The 18,842-nt window shown below is 40.1% G+C and overlaps 1 protein-coding gene across 3 annotated transcripts in view; it reads right to left on the bottom strand.

Annotated features, from left to right (window-relative positions):
- Window positions 1-987: 987 nt before the first annotated feature.
- The window catches only part of LOC131685688 (probable ribonuclease ZC3H12C), an 82,015-nt gene continuing 64,160 nt past the window's right edge, over window positions 988-18,842 (bottom strand). For 2 of the 3 annotated variants that reach the window (XM_058969576.1, XM_058969578.1), the window contains exons 2-5: window positions 16,057-16,821; window positions 3,502-3,985; window positions 2,878-3,443; window positions 988-2,783 (exon numbers count right to left, since the gene is read on the bottom strand). In XM_058969576.1, the coding sequence (XP_058825559.1) occupies window positions 2,427-2,783; window positions 2,878-3,443; window positions 3,502-3,985; window positions 16,057-16,821 (2,172 nt within the window). In that variant the 3' untranslated portion in view covers window positions 988-2,426. Of the gene's footprint in view, window positions 2,784-2,877; window positions 3,444-3,501; window positions 3,986-16,056; window positions 16,822-16,929; window positions 17,155-18,842 lie in introns of those variants that run through there. The other variant, XM_058969577.1, reaches the window with a different exon arrangement.

Below are 18,842 nucleotides of genomic sequence, written 5' to 3' on the forward strand. Positions count from 1 at the left end.
AGGGCAAGTAGTTGGTCATTCTGTTAGATAGCCAGGCTGGGTTGATAGCTCTAGGTTCATGTAATTACGAGTCTAAACTCGTCAATGGTTGTCGGCAAATTCTGGTATATCAGAAAAACTATTGCGCGATTTTGATGTGGGTGCCAGGGCACATGGGACTCGAAGAAAACGAGTTACCCTACGAATTGACTAATAGGGGAGCTGCCTCTCATTTCATAGGTCCTGAGTCATGCTTTGTATTCGGACCTAGCAACCTTAGGGAAAAGCTCGATGACCGGGAGCAACGGATGAAAGGCAAATACTTTGTTTTGCTACCATTGCGGTTTTGTTCAATATTCAAAGCAGAAAACCAGAGAATTCCTCACATTACGTAAACTCGAACTAAAGGTAATCTGACCTATTGACAGGTCATTGCTCTCTCAGAGCTCATTTAGCCAAATCAGGAAATGCTGAAGATAGTGCCTGGAAGAATTGCCATCAAGCGGTTCCTCCGGCATACTAAGCAAATACCCAGCTCTCACCAGAACCAGAAATAGGTTATTGATCTTTGATGAAGGATTTCCAGATCCTAAAGAGAAGAGATCCGAGCAACTTCTTTACGCAACGTATTAAGGTTAGCTGACGGACGATTAAGCATTGTCCAATGAGCACCTAGGGGTTTCACAATAGTTCTATGTAAGGTCGAAGTGATCAGTTTTTTCACCCCGTGTTGCAGTACAGTACTTAACAGTTAATTAAATGTTGCAGAAGCTTACCAAACATTTTATTCTGGTCTCCGTGTTATTCGGGTTTAATAAGAACTTACCGCAATTAGTGTTTACCACGAAAATGTTTCTACTATAAACATCTTTAATTACACATCTTGTAATTTAAGTTATACTCTTCCTGAGACGAATGCCTATTATGGACTTTTAGTGAAATGTAAAGTTGTGCAGTCCTCTGGGAATAATTTCTTTTTGATTCTATGTTCAACCACTGTCAACTCCATTGAATATGTACCTTGTATATTTTTAAACTCATCTTTCTCTCATATCCATGATAATGTTTCAAATTTACACATTTTACGTTTCATATGCATAGCATGTAGATAGTTCCGTTTTATCTTATTTCGTGCTTTTTCAACATTCTCTTGGTGATATTTATTTGTCCACTTGGTCTACTATCTACCCTTCGGCCCATCCTGTCTACTCCTGGTATTATCTTATAAACATTAAGAACAAATCTATCAGAGTAAAATGGTACTGTAAAATTGTCTTTGAATGCAATATTATTTAAAGGAAGTTTTAAAACTATTCTCGCCCGTTCCTTTCCATGAAACTTTTTTTTTCCTGTTGTTTTCGTGAACTGGATTCATTCTGAATGATGTCGTGTTTTGATCTAAAGAAGGATACAAAGATCGGCCTAGTAAATCCACACTTCATGAAGTTTTAAACAAATCGGAGAACAATACTGATAGAACACAGAACTGAGAGAAGACGACTGAGCTGCTCGCCACATACACACAAGTTAAGTTCGTCCACGCAACGCAACGAAGGTGCTTCAATATGAAGTTACACGAAATGATGGGGTTTCAGCTTCTAGTTGAGTGGCTTCGCTGTCTACTATTACACGCAACTGACTGCTTCCAATCTGTCCTATCATGATTCTGCCCTTTCATATGTTTGTATTATTGTTATCGTATCGCCTTCGAAGCAAAAAATGAAAGAAGGAGAGGTCGTGATTCCGTCAAAGGTGGCAGACGGACTAACATATTATGCTCTCTAAAGCTAGGCTAATACCGTTTTAGTACGTATTATAAATTGAAAACTTTCAAGATGTTTTACAGTGAATTGAGAGGAAAGATGCTTGGTTATGGTTTGTTTATTTTTTTAGTCAATTTATATATAGTCAACAGAAAAACAGAACTAACAAGTATCGATTAAATAGTTTACAATCGAGATAGTTGGGTGTAAGAATATTAATATGTGGTAAAAGTAAAACAGAAAATGCTGCTGCAAATTGTGCTGAGAGCAGTAGTTGAGATTAGAATTTCTGGTCCTTAAAGATAAGTTTTGCGTTTGTCTTAAATAGGTTTAAGATTTATAAAATTGGAATTCTCTCAACGACTGGAAGCGATAATTTGAACAATGTTTTTTTTATCCTTGTTTCTTCGTTTGATTTTACCTAAAAAGAGGAATAGACTTTTGGCACCTAAAATATTAGAGTGTTGAATTTACATCCCTACTAATAGTTGTAACACTGGCTGAGTATTTCGTCTTTAAAAGAACAGAAAACATATATTTCAAGTCCTCTAGGAGGACACAACGCCTTGTCGTAGCTGAGGTACGTAGAACGATGCCACATCGTTTGACCAATAAAAACATTCGAAAATTGCCTAAACTTTTGTTTGCAATAGGCAGTATATACAACAATAAGTAAACCGAATCTTACATCTTGGGAAACATGGACAGTATAGCGGCGCATATCTTCTGCGGATTTGTTTCATCAGGATACATTTGCATTACTGACTGCACCTGTTCTTCCGGGAAAATACTAGCCAAATGGTAATGCAACCGGCGGCGCTGATCTTGCAACTGTTGATGCGTTGGATTCGGAGGCGGCAGAGGAGGACCTATGACACCACCAGTACTGGCATTGTTGGAAACTACCACCTGTTGTTGTTGCTGCTGCTGTTGAGTTGGAGGCGGCCAGAGATTGATGTGAGGCTCCGACGACGAAGCTGGCGGTGGACCAGTATGCCAGGGACGGGACGGATCCGGTGCTGATGCAATGCGAGTTACGTTCTAAAAAAAAGTTGGTATATTATAGAACATTTGGCACAATAACTAATCAAGAATTTCTAAACTATGCATTCCGCTGAGCAGGGACGTCACCTACCTGATGCAAATCCCATTGAGCTGCCGGGTTTGAACGGGCGCCTCCGCTCAGAGAGGGCGCCAGTGGCCGATGGGGCGACAGTTGCACCGCCGAGTGATGCTGAGATTGCTGCTGTCCAGCAGCATTATTGCGCTGCATCTGATAGATTCGAGGATCACATCCGGCCGGATTAAGCGTCAGCTGACGCTGTAACTTGCGGTGTAGATTGACACTAGGATCTTGGTTGCGGTCGCATGGGTCCGGTTGCGTCGATTGAACTTGTTGTTGTTGCTGTTGCTGCTGCTGTTGTTGCTGTCGATTCCACAGTGATGCACTGTAACTATTCGAATGGTGGAGCTGGTTGTACGTCTCCTTGGAGATATTTTCTATGCTATGAGATTTTGGAAATGCTTGTGAATCGACTAAATTGTGCGGCAGCGGTGAAAGAGGTGAAAGATCCCAGTTCGATCGGTTCTGTGCTGGCATGTACGGATGTTGTTGCTGTTGGGGATGTAGCGATTGCTGTTGTAGCTGATCCCCCAAATTAATGCTGCTACTGTCTGGAGGTACATTGGATCTTGTTCGACCTGTCATAGAGAATAAACATGAAAAACGCTGACAGAAATTCGTATATCAAAAACTTACATAATGCTTTCCTTTTATCATTGATTGGACTAGTTTCACTACTACTGTTCGACAGTGGCACACTGAGTGATTTGCCCTGTACTACATTGCGTCCGCCGATAGTATTTCCTGCGGTTTCTCCTGCACCCACACTACTTCTAGCCTGTAAATGGCGGGCTGCATACTCCGACAATCTTTCCGTAACCGACTTGTGTGGCATACTGCCCCGTTCAGGATGGTAAAACTTACACTTGTTGCCGTAGGTGCACTTCTTTCCGTACGGACACGGTGGTGGCGGATCGCCTTTTCGGGGCTGTACGCGCAAAAAGTTGTCCAGCGTTGGTCCGGAACGGCCGAGCGGATCGTCGGGCGGCATAAAGCGATCGTTGACGAACGAGTACATTAGCACCCGCTCTTCGACCACCTTTTTGAACTCGGAGCTCTCCTGCACCAGATCACGATAGTTATCGTTGGATACCACGATTCCGTCGTTCTCGGCAGCGAGCTGAAATGGTAGAAGACAATTTTTAGAGCTTTAAAAATTATACAAGTGGTGGCGAACCCACCGTTAAACTGAATACGAATGTTTATAATATAACTTTGTCATTATTATACTGGAATAACCGAAATGGATTTACCTCCCCAGTAAACCTAATTGTATGTTGCTCTACCCACGGAAAAATATGTTTATATATACATAAAAATAATCATGTCTTTGTAAAGTTTGTACGAAAATCATAACCAAGCTTTTCGAATAATGAATAAATCTTGTATTCATGAAAATATTTGTGTTCTCACAAAACTAATTTACGCCAAAAAATCCATCGAGTTACACACGAGTGTGTATAATTTGGGGATACTGATTTGTATAAAACTATACCGACTAAAAAGACAAGAACGAAACGTTGTTCCATGCAAACTCAGACGAAACGAGTACCCGACGTGAACAACCAAAAACGTTCTGCCAATCCGTGGTGGGACAAAGAGTGCTCAGACGTGTACGCGGAGCAGGCTGCCGCGTATAAAGCCTTCCGGAACGACGGGTTAGTCGCTAGCTATCGACTGTACGCGATATTAGAAAAGCGAATGAAATATTTAATGAAAGCCAAGAAACGCAGTTACTGGTGGCGGTTTGTCAACGGGTTAACAAGAGAAACATCTACTGCTCGAAATAGTACTAATGAGAGCGTGGAATATTCAAACCGTTGGATACTCGTTTTCGCCAAGAAGATTTGTCCGGAATCCACCGCGGCACAAAAAATTTACCGCGCTGCGTCGCCTCACAATACCGCGAACGAAACACCGTTTTCGAGGTGGAGTTCCAACTTGCTCTCTTATCATGTAACAATAAAGTTCCAGAGCCAGACAGAATCAAATTCAACCTGTTGAAGAATCTGCCAGACTTTGCCAAGAGATGCTTGTTGAATTTATTTAATGTTTTTCTTGAGGGTAAAATTGTCCCACATGACTGGAGATAAGTGAGAGTCATCGCCATCCAAAAACCAGGAAAACCAGCCTCCGACCACAACTCGTATCGACCGATTGCAATGTTGTCCTGTATCCGGAAGTTGTTCGAGAAAATGATCTTGTTTCGCCTCGACAATTGGGTCGAAGCAAATAGCTTACTGTCAGATACACAATTTGGCTTCCGCAAAGGCAAAAGGACGAATGATTGCCTTGCGTTGCTCTCAACAGAAATTCAAATGGCATATGCTAACAAAGAGCAGATGGAATCAGTATTCTTGGATATTACGGGGGCTTTCGATTCAGTTTCTATCAACATTCTTTATGAGAAGTTGCACCAGCATGGTCTTTCACCAATTGTAAACAACTTTTTGCTAAACTTGTTGTCTGAAAAAGAAATGCATTTCTCGCATGGTGATTTATTGACATCACGATTTAGCTACATAGGCCTTCCCCAGGGCTCATGTCTAAGCCCTCTTTTCTACTATTTTTATGTGAATGACATTGACGAATGTCTTGTCAATTCCTGCACGCTAAGGCAGCTTGCAGATGACGGTGTGGTCTCTATTACAGGTCCTAAAGCCGTCGACTTGCAAGGACCACTGCAAGATACCTTGGACAATTTGTCTGCTTGGGCTCTCCAGCTGGGTATCGAGTTCTCCACGGAGAAAACTGAGCTAGTCGTATTTTCTAGAAAGCGTGAACCAGCGCAACTACAGCTTCAATTAATGGATCAAACTATTGCTCAGGCTTCAACATTCAAATATCTCGGGGTATGGTTCGACTCTAAAGGTACGTGGGGATGTCACATTAGGTATCTGAAACAGAAGTGCCAACAAAGGATCAACTTTCTGCGTACAATAACCGGAACATGGTGGGGTGCCTACCCAGGAGATCTAATCAGGCTGTACCAAACAACGATATTATCAGTGATGGAGTACGGATGTTTTTGTTTTCGCTCCGTTGCGAGCATACATTTCATCAAACTAGAGAGAATCCAGTATCGCTGTTTGCGTATTGCCTTGGGTTGCATATATATGTACTCGACCCATACGATAAGTTTAGAAGTGCTGGCAAGCGTCATTCCACTAAAAAATCGATTTTTGGACCTCTCATATCGATTGCTCATTCGATGCGATATTTTGAACCCATTGGTAATTGCAAATTGCGAAAGGCTTGTCGAGCTTAATTCTCAGACCCGATTCATGTCCTTGTACTTCGATTACATGGTACAGAACATCAATTCATCTTTGTATAACGTTAACCGTGCTCTCTTAGGTACTTCTGATCCAACTGTATTTTTCGACACATCCATGAAAGAAGAGATTTGTGGAATCCCGGATCACATTCGCCCACAAGTGGTCCCAAATATTTTCTATAATAAATACCATCAAGTCGACTGCGGCAAAATGTTCTACACTGACGGATCAATTCTCGACGGGTCCACAAGCTTCGGTATCTTCAACGAAAATCTTGCTGCCTCATTCAAACTCAATGATTCTGCTTCAATTTACGTCGCAGAACTAGCTGCCATTCAGTATACGCTCGGGATCATTGACACCCTGCCCGCTGACCATTACTTCATCGTTTCGGACAGTCTCAGCTCCATTGAGGCCATCCGTGCGGTGAAGCCTGGAAAGCACTCACCGTATTTCCTGGGGAAAATACGGGAATATCTGAGTGCTTTATCTGAAAAATCTTGCCAGATTACCTTGGTTTGGGTCCCGTCGCATTGTTCTATTGCGGGCAATGAGAAGGTGGACTCTTTAGCCAAGGTGGGCGCATTAGAAGGCGACACTTACGAAAGACCAATTTGCTTCAACGAATTTTTCAGTATCTCTCGTCAGAGGACGCTCGATAGTTGGCAAACTTCATGGAGCAATGGACAATGGACAGCCACCGTCCCGGCTACATTCCATTATCCCGAAGGTATCAACGAATGCTTGATTTAAGGGCTTGGATGTGAACCCGGACTTTATTCGTACGATGTTAAGGCTCATGTCCAACCATTACACATCTGATGTGCATCTCCATCGTATAGGGCTTGCTGAAAGTAATCATTGTGTTTGTGAGAACAGCTATCACGACATCGAGCATGTTGTTTGGCCCTGCGCAGAGTACTGTGTTGCCAGGTCCCAACTAATAGATTCCCTTCGGGCCCGAGGTAGATCACCCTATGTGCCAGTCCGGGATGTCCTGGCAAGCCGTGACCACCCCTATATTTTTCTTATCTATTTTTTTGAAAACTATTGATGTCCAAGTTTAATACATTTTCCTTCTCTCATTCACAGTAGAACCTCACCAACCTATGCCTGTATCTACAATATGGCATTGCTTCACGAGTCTTCGATGCATACCCTTCTTGATAACCGTCCATCTAGAATATCATGACACACGTCACAAGAACATCATGACAGTATCGGAGTGCCAATAATCATCCGAAATATCCTTTCGCCCCTTTACTAAGATAAGAGGGGAGCAAGCCGCCCCTAAATACGGCTTTCTCTTCCCCCACTAACACGTACCATGTACCTTAAAAATGAATTATCGACCTTGTTAAGCTACCGCATTTAGGCCCAAATAAACATAGTTACATTAAAATATTTTCGCCAAAAATGATTTAATTTGCACAATTTCCAATATCAAAACCAGGAAAAAATACTACTAATTTTCCTTGGTTTTACTTTTCTATATAAAAATCCAAATCATAAATTTTCCATTGCGATTAGAGCTTAGAGCACATGTTAAAACAAGTTAAGATTTGTTTAAAGAACAATTTGATGATATGTGGACATGTAGGGCCTATTAAATCAGAAGGTAAGTGATCTTTCTATGGAAACATATCAGAAACACGATTTTCGATTGGAGACACCTCTAAATCATGTCCAAATTAAGTAATTTTGGCGAAAGTTTTTAAATTCACCTCTAGAACAAAAATCAGAGCTGACCCATGTATATTTCAAAACGTTTTCAACATGTGGAGAGGTCTAGTACTGCTGCGCACTCCACAAGTATCACGGGAGAAGAATATTTGTTAGTAAGTATAGAAGTTGGATTCTACTTCTTCTTTACCGACGCCAGAGAGGTGACTCCACCACTATCTGGACTAGATATCGATCCATCACAACTCATGGACCGGGAACCAACGACTTTACTTCCCTTCCGAAGGAAGACGTGACCACAGATTTTTTCACATCAGAAAAAGTTCAACGACCTCGGCTGGATTTGAACCCAGGACAACTGGAATCAGTGGCGGTCACGCTTACCACTCAACCAAATGTTTACTATAATATTGTGATAGGGTTGATGTCTCGAATAAATGCTATAATCAAAGGTTGTTGCTCATCGCGAAATATTTCAAGGAAAGTTAGGTTATAGTTTTTTTATATTTCCCGCCAAATTTCGTATATAATCGCCATATCAAATTCGTCACCATCTCGGAACTCAACATCATAGCTACAACAGATCGTAGGTCTCTTGAATACGAGAGCTGAACAACTCGGTCATTTTGTAAACGGTTTGGCTGGTATCCAGAAGTGCTGGACGCAAGTCTGAGAACCTTAGTGAAGTTATTTCTGAGTACGAAAGTATAAGGTGAACTTAAATTTAAAGTGTGATTGAATGTAGTGATGTGCTAATTTTTTAATTTTCCTTAGTTTTTTTTGGTTGAATTCTGACCGAAGTTGGTCGTTGCGTCCGGTGTTCTAAGCTTAAACTGTTTTTACGTACAAAAGGTAATTTTATGATTAGAATTATTTAAATTAAGAGTAGCAGTGCTCGTCCAACGGGCGTTTTTTGTTCGGGCTGGAAATATGTGGACTGACTGGAGTCGTCCATTCTACTTTCGGAGAAGGATCTCCGCCGCTCGTGTGCTACATCAAGCCCCGCCGTTACGGTCGTCAAACGGAGGGATGGTAAGTTCATTTTAGTCCGTTACGAAATTTTCACGGCGGTCACCAATCACCGCCCGTGTTTTCCGACCCAAGTTCCTTGCTTCTTGCGAGTCGAAGTCCGAGAGCCGGCCCTCGTCCCGTACGTAGCCAAAGACGTACCGAGGTGCCGAGTCGGAAAATGGGGTTCCATTCCGTTTTGTGGTGGTTCGTAGCGGAAACTTAGTACGCGAAGGCCATCCAGAACACTTTGGCCCTTGTGGAAGACTTTCCCGGGTATCGCACGAATTTTCGTAGCGCAACTGTACAAATAGAATGAGCACGAAATATAATTATTAAATTTGAATTCCGCTACGTTAGTGATAGTTAGTTTCGTTACCTTTTGAATAAAGCTGTCCCTAAATTCAATCACACGTTTACGTTCCGTTAAATAATCCAAATTAGTCCCTGCGTTTCCGCTCAGGTTTGAAATTGATGAAAAGCTTCCGGTGGTGATAAATTTCATTGTGGCGAGTAGGTTTTATAGCGGAAGATTTCCTTGAGACAGTTTCCGCAAGCAATCAATAGCCGTTCGAGTCGTCCCCAGAGAAGGTCTCAAATTTAGTCGGGCAAGTAAAAAACGACCAATGGTCTCTCGATCGCGAGAGTGGCGCTTAAGCCACCGAGTTTACAAAGATCGCATTGGACTCGTAGCGCGAACGGTTACATCTTGGCTTGTCGTGTACATACTACGTTACGCCAGTCGTTTAGTAATTGGTCTCTTGCCCAAACCGAAAGTTCTAGTTTGATGGCACAGGTAGATATGCCTAGAAATGGTTCTTGTCCAAAAAACATGTTTGATGAACCATACCTGGTTAATTCGTCAGCCACTTTGTCACCACCGATTCCTTGGTGGCCCAGAATATCATTAATTTATGCCGAGTTGCCAGTTGTTGTAAAGATGTGATGCCCTCCCAAACCAGTTTCGACTCACATTTCGACGACCTTAATGCAAATCTCTGCCTGGAAAACTGTAGGCCACCTTCCCATTGATATCGCTTCTTTAATTCTTGGTCCGTAGACTCCTGAGTCAGTCAACTCACTTATTTTAGAACCATCCGTATAGTATTGTACCTTGAGGTAGTATGGGACCCCTACATCTCACATCTGAGATATCGAAGTTCGGTTTAACCTTCATTTTATTAAATTTCACAAACTCCCAAATATTTGTTATTGATTTAGTATCAAAGCGTACTTGTTATTACTTTTATGAGAAACAATACAGATGAGGACTTTACTGCGCATGAACTGAATAATTATTTGTAGTTTTCTGTTAAATAAGTGTAAGCTTTTGTTTCCGTGCTAAAGTTTTGACAACAAATTCGATGTCAATATTTTTACTAGTAGGGGAACATGGGGAGACTTGACCAGGTTTTCAGCTAAAACTTCATAAATCTCTAAAAAGGCCTGCAATCCCTCAAAAGTCATTGAGATATAATGTGCAAAGTTATTGTGCGTCTTCATGATTTGTTGCAGAATTTTTAATTTAATTTTTGAAAAGTTATAAGTTTTTTTGAGATCGTTTTTTTTGGTAAAGTCTCCCCACTTCGTATACAAAGCATCTCCTTTCGATCAGCAAAATTTTTAGTGGAGCAATTTATTTGCATCTATTTGTAGGGGAAAGAGGGTAACAGTGGAACTATGAAAACGTATTGTTCTCATAGTTCCACTGTTACCCTCTTTCCCCTACATATATTTATTATATCCATAGATGTAAACATTTTTAGCACTGGATATGGAAGGTGATAGCTCCATTGTACACCCGATGATCCATTACAAGAATACCACGTATATTTGAGGCCGTCTTCATAAAGAGTAGACATTAGTCGCACACAGTAACTATTGTGTTTTTGAACGTGGCGTTTTATTCAATATATAAGGAAGCTAAAAAATGTGCTTCGCATTCAATTGACCAAATACCATTAAAATGTTTTTCCGCGAGTTCCAATGTTTGATAGTAACTCGATCAGCTGTATTCTTACACCGATTCAGTCGTAATCGTGTTTCCAGAATGGATTTCCTACCCAAGTAAAAATGACCAAAAGAAGTTGATGTTGTACAAAGTTAGGGACAAGTTATCGAAAGATTCAATCCGATCACTGACTACTCCTTTAGCACAGATAGTCGGTGTTAAGTCAGACCGGACTACTTCGCAAAATCATAAAAAATGAGATAATGATAGCATTGGAAAAAGGATTTCTTCAGCTACACTCGACTCTTGCCAGATTTGAAATATGTTATAAGAAGTAAGAATTATGGTAAAATCTAGTTTCGAATTATAATAAACTTTAAACTCGTTTTTTCTGGAAATACAATACAATGTCACTTAGTCCGGTCTGATTTAGCATCAACCAGATATATATGCATTTTTTTTGCATTAGAAATTTTTTCGCATTCCTGGAATCCCGAAAATTTCCGGGAAATCACTTAATTATTCTCCGAATCCCGGGAAGCCAAAAATTTCCGGGAAATGGAAGCTCTAGTAACCACCCTACATTAATGCAATTACGTATCACGATTTGGGGCTCCCCAAAATTCCCATACATAGACAAACCTACATAAGCATACCTAATCAGTTAAAACTCAAGGATAAGTTGTTCCTAACCAATCCGCTTCTGGAACGCGCTCAAGAATATTATAATGATGGCTGGAAAAGAGACTGTGGTGTGGAAACAGGAGGCTGTGGATCGTATCATAGGTTCTACAAGGCTCTAAGTTCTAGACCGTTAGATTTTCAAGCGGAGGTATATGTAATTAAGGTGTGTGCCAGAAAACATCTGCTTAGCAGCGACCCAAGCGGCAAGATGTTGGCCATTTTGTCAGATAGTCATCCTAGTTTAAAATTTTTGGACTTTATAACTTTTAGTCCAATCTCGTCTATATTTGTTGGTAAATGCTGAATTATCTAACAAGGAAAGGCAAGCTCACTTTTATTGTGGGTGACAGGGCACAAGGGAATAGCAGGAAACGGCCTCTCATTTCACAGATTCGAAACCATGTCTTGAATCTGGGCCACGCAAATTTACGGATGATTGGGAGCTAGGCACTAAGGTCAACACTTTGAGATCCTACCATCCTCCTTCTGCAGTTTGCACTACTTTTGCAAATTTCTCCCTAATCAAAGAAAATTTGTATTACTGTGAGCCGCTTTGAGACATTAAATGTAATTTTGGAATCCTCAGACAAACTGCGTTGCAGGATTAAAAAATTAGCAGTTATGACTAAAATGCATGCTCGGGAAACTCATTGATAGAATAGGATATTTCTCATCAACATTTACAGAGAGCGATCACGATTTGATGAAGAATGCGTTCGGAGTTCGGAAAGAGATGTCTACAATTGGTGTTAGTAAGACAGTGCACTGACCTGAAAAAGCCGAGACGGCGCTCAAGCAGATGGGATATCGATATTGCACAGTGATAACGAAAGTCGTTCGCGTTCAATAATGTGAGCTGGGATCTCATTCTTGAATAACAAGTGTTACTTCCACAAACCGTTTACAAGGACAACAGAGGACAGGTATCTATAAGAATCACGCCAGGAGTCCCACAAGGCTCTATCCTGGCCCTTAAAACTGCGGTATGGGATATACAACGGCGTACTGTCGTGTCGCGCTATTTAGGGATGTAGACGGTTTGCGGGCGACATCGTAATAACGGTAAACAATTCTCAAAAAGGCAAGCTACAATTGTGACTTCAAGAAGCGTCGCTCATAAGACCCAATGAAATAAAAAGCCTCTTTTTTGTCGTTTTATCAGTGAGAGAATCGAAAACGCTCAATCATTTGTATTTCAAATTACAAGTTCACTGAAACTAGAGATTCTAGTAGAGAACTGTAACTAGCCGGGGCTCTGAGACCCTTTGCCTTTTTAGGGTTAAAGAAATGTTGGCGATGGAAGCGCGCGATATGAATCGAAATTGGATGCACGGAGGGAAGTTGCAAATAGCCTAGCATAAAACGGAGGTGCTACTGGTAAGATATTGCAAAATATTTCAGCGAACAGAAAACATTGTCTCAAAGCGTGAGTGAAACAGTGGATAGGTAAAATTAGGCAAGGTGCCGTACTATTTTATTAATTAATCTGCGCCCATGTTTGACAGCAACGAAAACTCGAATCGAGTGCCCCAATTATCGCTCTACCATATGAGCCAATGCGTTGACCAAAGATGGCAGAACTGCTGCAAATGGGAAGGATGATAAAAGAAATAGACCATTTACTCTATAATGATTGATGTTTCACTGAACTTCAACATCCACACACGTTCGACTGAACTTTAAAACCCACGCAGCCACAACTACCTACGCTTTAGCAAGAAGTCTTCTGGCTAGAGTATCCTCGTCGATACTTAGGTATGGAGGCTCTGTCCTGTCTAGGTTGCAGCGATACCATCAGGCTCATTGCGATTTGCGTCGCGAGCGCATGCAGATCCATCTCATCAGAAGCAGTCTGCAGTATCTTATTTTAAGATAATACGAAATACAGGGTGTTTGGTTCATGGTTAAGAATCTCCCGGGGGGTGATAGACTGCCATATTTGGAGAAAAAAATTGTTCTACACATACCACCAAATCTCAACCGCTACGGAGTTATTGAACTTTTTGTGTAAAAAACTTATTTGTCTTAAAATTCCTCTAACTTTAAAAGTATACTTTGTATTTTAAATATTTCAGTTTCATTCGAAAGGTGAGAAAATTTCCTATTGAATGCTGTTCTCATATCTTTTAAGTAATTAGTTTTAATTGCCTTTTAGCTGTAAAGTAGTTAAAGGTTAGTGTTTTTAAGGAGGTTTTTGCTAATTTTCTCGAAATAATGAAGTATGATTATAGCAATATCCATTATCCAAAAGTTGGGTTTTAGGACGATTCATAATTTGTTCTTGGACGTCATTGTTCTATCTCTTCTCATTTCTTTGTAATTTAATTACTATACTTTTCCTGTAACCGACTTGCAAGTGCTTAAAAGACTCTAATCTAAAAATATGCTTTATATCGTTATTTACAAGATTTCATTGGAAAGCCGAGAAAATGTGCTATCAGTGTATGTACAAATATCTTTTAGTTAAGTGTACTAAATGATTTTTTACTAACGAAATAACTCAAAATTTGTGTTTTTTGGAGAGTTTTTTAATTATTCTAATTATTAATCAACAAAATTTATCGTTACTATTGTTCATTTGATGTCCCTTAATGTTCTCTATAACTTTTTATTTGAGACTTTGTCTAAAGCTCTTTTCATTTTGCTGCTATTTAATAGTTAACACAGCATGAGCTCGCAACAAATGTAGTGGGTTCGAAATCGTTATTTTTCCACATGAAACGATGTGATAAAAACGATTTTGCGTCGAAACCAAAAGAGATAATTGAATGGAATCAAAGAAAGAACTGTAGAACTTGCTGAGATGCATTATTTCCATGATAATAATGGTGATGTTTATTATTTACTATTTTAAGAAAATTAAGGAAAATGCTAATAATAGCACTTTAAACTTTAAACCAATTTACTTTTAAAAGAATGTTAAATTCATTTAACTGAAAGGTATTAATGCATTTTTCACTGTAAAATTTTCCTGGCTATCGAATAAAAAGAAAAAAAAAGTACAATAAATGCCATAATTTTTCAATTAGAGTTGGTACTAGTGAAAATGAGATAAAAATATCCAAGTTGAATAACCCAAAATCATGAAAATAAGAAAAGGTAAGTGTATCATGTCAAAGAACGAATTAAGCAGCTCATCAAGACTAACAATCTGAATTATTAAAATGATGAGGTTAACTATTAGGATTTTCAAGAAATGAACGAAAAATCGTTCAAAATTGTTTAATTTTCAATAAATTACTTTGAAAAGGCTACTTAAACTCATTAGCTGAAACATGTGAGGGCATCACTCAATGCGAAATTTTCTCACCTTTCCAATGGAACTAAAACATTTAAAATACAAAGTATACTTTTAAAGCTAGAGGTATTTTAAGACAGATAAGTTTTTTACACAAAAAGTTCAATAACTCTTTAACGGTTGAGATTTGATGGTATGTGTAGAACAATTTTTTTCTCCAAATATGGCAGTCTATCACCCCCCGAGAGATTCTTAACCATGAACCAAACACCCTGTATATTGAGAGCTGATAAATGTGAATGAAGATGGACACCCTAACGGTGGTCCCAGAAGAGTGAGGATATTTAGAAACAAGAGGTTTAGATTTGGTTTACAAAGTTTGCAGTAAAGCACTACACTGGGAATCTGACACTACCTGTTGTAATTCGTAGATTTAGTCTCGACAGAAAATGGAAACTGTCTCAATTTGTCGAGCTGAACCAATTATTATACAAGATTTGGCCCGCTTCAGATTTTTTTTCAATATTTGAGCGGTTTTTATAATTCTATAAGGTAAAAAATCTTAAACCGCTACCCTTTCTACGAAAGCATCTTACTCTAATAGATATTAGAGATAGTAGTACAAAATAAATAATTACAAGAGACCCCACTGCAAGTGGGTTACACATTACTATTACACTGAATCAATGCTATTGTTCAACGCTGGTGATGGGTGAGTGTACGTAAAAACGACACAAAAATTGATTCTTTTCTGAACACCGTTCAATCGAAGGATGATTGGCACCTTAACTTCTGCTTTACTCACAAGAACTTTTCAGTTTGACTGTGAAAATATATGAAAAATCGTCCATGAAAACAACTGTTTTGAAGAATGCACAGTCAATGTGGGATTTATTTTATTGATTTTTTTTCAGTTTATATTTCATATATATATATATTCCCATAGAAATTTAAAAGCTCTTATTTGACATATGGTTTTGAGGCCAATTGCACATTGAATTAAGAGTGTTATAAAAAAGACATTTTTTGTACCGACCTAGTGTACATACTAGCGTAGCGTCAGCATACCGTTCGCATGTGTATTTGAGAAAAGAACAGACACTTTTATGCGCTTCTCTATCGGTTCATTTTTACACCCATTCATCACCAGGTGACCAGATAGCGTTTTAGATACCATTGACGTTTTGCTCATATCAACTAAAGTTTTTTTTATTTTGCAAGGTTTTTAGGAATACGTCCAACGGTAAAAAGAAAGAAAAAGAATGGCTGAAACTGTGAGAAAGAAGATACTCTCAATCTCCAGTAATATTATCTTTATGATAGCTGTGAATCCAGCAGTCTTCACCTACCTTTAGAATATATCTATCGTCGTAGCACACCATGCGCTTTCCTCCGACTAATCTCGACGGTGTAAACACCAGCATTCGCTCCTTCTCCAGCTCGTTCAAAATTTCCCCGTCCTTGACCGGGTTGTCCGGCCGGGCACTCTCCTTGCGCCACTTGGGGACAAACACCGTAATATCTTTGTGACCCCGATGCTTAAACCAATCCACACACAATCGAATGCCTCTACACGAAAACACTTCTTTATTACCGTGGCTCATTGCCACATTGCTACCATCTATCACTATTGGACGAAGAGATTCTTCACTGGCACTGGAGCTACCGCCAATCACTAAAGTGCTCCCCGTAACGGGTAGCAACAAACTGAGGGCGCCATACTCGGACGATCCCGTTGAAAGTGGATCACTTAAACCACTGTCCACCGTGAACTCTGTAGCACCTTTAATACCGGGTTGGGACCCTAATTTGATCAGCTCCGCAAGTAGCTCATTCTGGGCGGGGTTCGGTCCCAACCGTTGCAGAGCTGCCTGGACCAGCCTTTCAGTGTATCCTAATTTCAACGCGAACTCCACTCGCTGAGTATATCCGGGTGATCGGTCCTGAAATTGTTGCAGCTGGTGATCCGAATGGCAGACATATTCGGCAAACTCCTGCCCAAGCGTGTCACTGGTGGTTCGTGACACTTGCTGATGAGACAGGTCATCCCCATCGCAGTCACTGTCATAGCTAGAGTCTTCTGCTTCCGTTACGCATAGCGAGTCTAGGTATTGCTGGAAGGAAGAAAAGAGAAAATACATTCCATTAGTATGTTACACTTCCGGCATGGAACAGCCAAAGTTGTCAAACATCAACGTAAGCAAGGACAAAGCGATAAGTACTTGACTAAACAGTAGCGCCCATAATTGTTCATGGGAGAACATCACTTTTAGTGGCACAGAAAAGATGCGTCGTCTAGACACGATTATACACCACGCGTCTCTGCCTTTGCAGTGAGTAAGGGGGATGATAAACTTCTTACTAGTAAACACACTTCAGGCGGATGTTTGCCTCTCGGCATTTGGATGATGCTGTGTGATTGTTTTGCGCCGTAATCTGCGACCAGCGAGTTTATTCTGTCGACCAAGCATTCGGTGCGCTGCTGTTGAGCAATTAACGTGAGGTGTAAATAGGCGAGAAGTGTTATTGTGTTTGCACGTTAGGTTAGCTGCGAACGACAAGGTGATAAAAATGCTCCACTCGAGTTGATTCGAAAAAGTATAGGTTGATCCTGGGCCGTAAATAGGGTGTCTAGTAGCCTTATTTGAAAAAAGTTCGGAAATGGATTTTTTTTTATTTCAAGAATCTCTCGACTTAGTGACCCACGTTTTAAGAAAACACGAAAATATACAAAAGCCAATGAAGCAGGCCCCCTGTTTCATGTTTCACGCTACATCACTGATAAAGTCGTAAAACGTACATTGTCAATCAAGCGTCGGTAAGTGGCAGAGTGACTGGCTAACTTTTTGCGTGTCAGTGATATCAATAGCCATTCGCATATGGGGGATTGTCACTTCTCATACTGATTCCAATAGGACTATTCAATTTATATTCCAACATTCCATTATTCGCATCTGCATCATGAAAACGATCTTAGGTGTTAAAACTGCAATTTTGGGCGCGATTTAAGTTTGTATGGAAATTTTTAAAGGATTTTTTTTTAAATTTAACTCAAATTGGAAATGCAATCCTTTAAAAAGTTTGTTCAAGGTGGGGTTGGCAACTGTACCGAAAACAGTAGCTTACTACATTATTTTATCGATATTTATTGGGGTTGTCAAGATAGAAGTTTAAAACTGCTTGCAAAAATTTATTATTTCTGTCAATACTGTAAATGTACTACCAGCACCAACATTTCAATCCTAAATACCTCAGAATATGTTCATCGCAGAGACTAAGTATCTTTGATAGAATTATTCAGAATGACTCACATTAATCACATAAACAAAACAAAAAGCAAAGCCTTGGGGTACTTCATTTCATAGCGGAGCTTGACCTTCTGTTTCGACAGACTTCGCAGCCGATTTTTCAATATACAGGACAATTGCAAGTCTAAGTACTACGATGCTACTAATCACTAAGAATTCTTACTAGCCAAGGCTCAAACATACGACGAGTGGGCTTATGAGACCAACGCTTTACCCTCTGAACCACCACACCAAACTATAAACGATGTAGCAGGGATCTAAAAACCGTTTTAATTCACCTAATAGTACAGCTCTGGATATCGAGCTGCCACTGCGCATGGGAATAATGCTGGTTTAGAAAGCTCTCAGATGACCGGTTCGAATGTCTGCGCCTGTCATCCTCCTCTAAGATTTTCAACCTACTGGCATTCACCAACTGAAAAGGTTTACGTGCCAAATCAAGATCACGCTCAATGATCTCGGGGTAATATTATTTGAAATGAGTTCGAACTAGTAACAGCTTTTATTAGATATGGAATTTGTGCTTCGGCTTCGTCTCATCAAAATCCGACTTTAACTTAGTGACAGGATTAAGCTAGCGTCGGATTGACGCTAGCTCCAACTCTATTCGTGTTTCTGAGTAAACTCCCAGTCCAGTTGTCGAGTTTTGTTTTTTTGTCTCGGAAAATCGTTTCGGTTTGCAGTGCACTAAAAAACTAGTTTAAATTAAGATGTGACGCTTTGCAAAGTTAGCCAAGATATGCTGTCAGGCTCAACATCTTTGCTGATACCCTCTTCGTCGATCACATCCGTGGTTGTTTACTAATCTTCTTCAATCTTATCTAGTA

This window comes from Topomyia yanbarensis, chromosome 2 (genome assembly GCF_030247195.1).
Source record: "Topomyia yanbarensis strain Yona2022 chromosome 2, ASM3024719v1, whole genome shotgun sequence".
Lineage (NCBI taxonomy): Eukaryota > Metazoa > Arthropoda > Insecta > Diptera > Culicidae > Topomyia > Topomyia yanbarensis.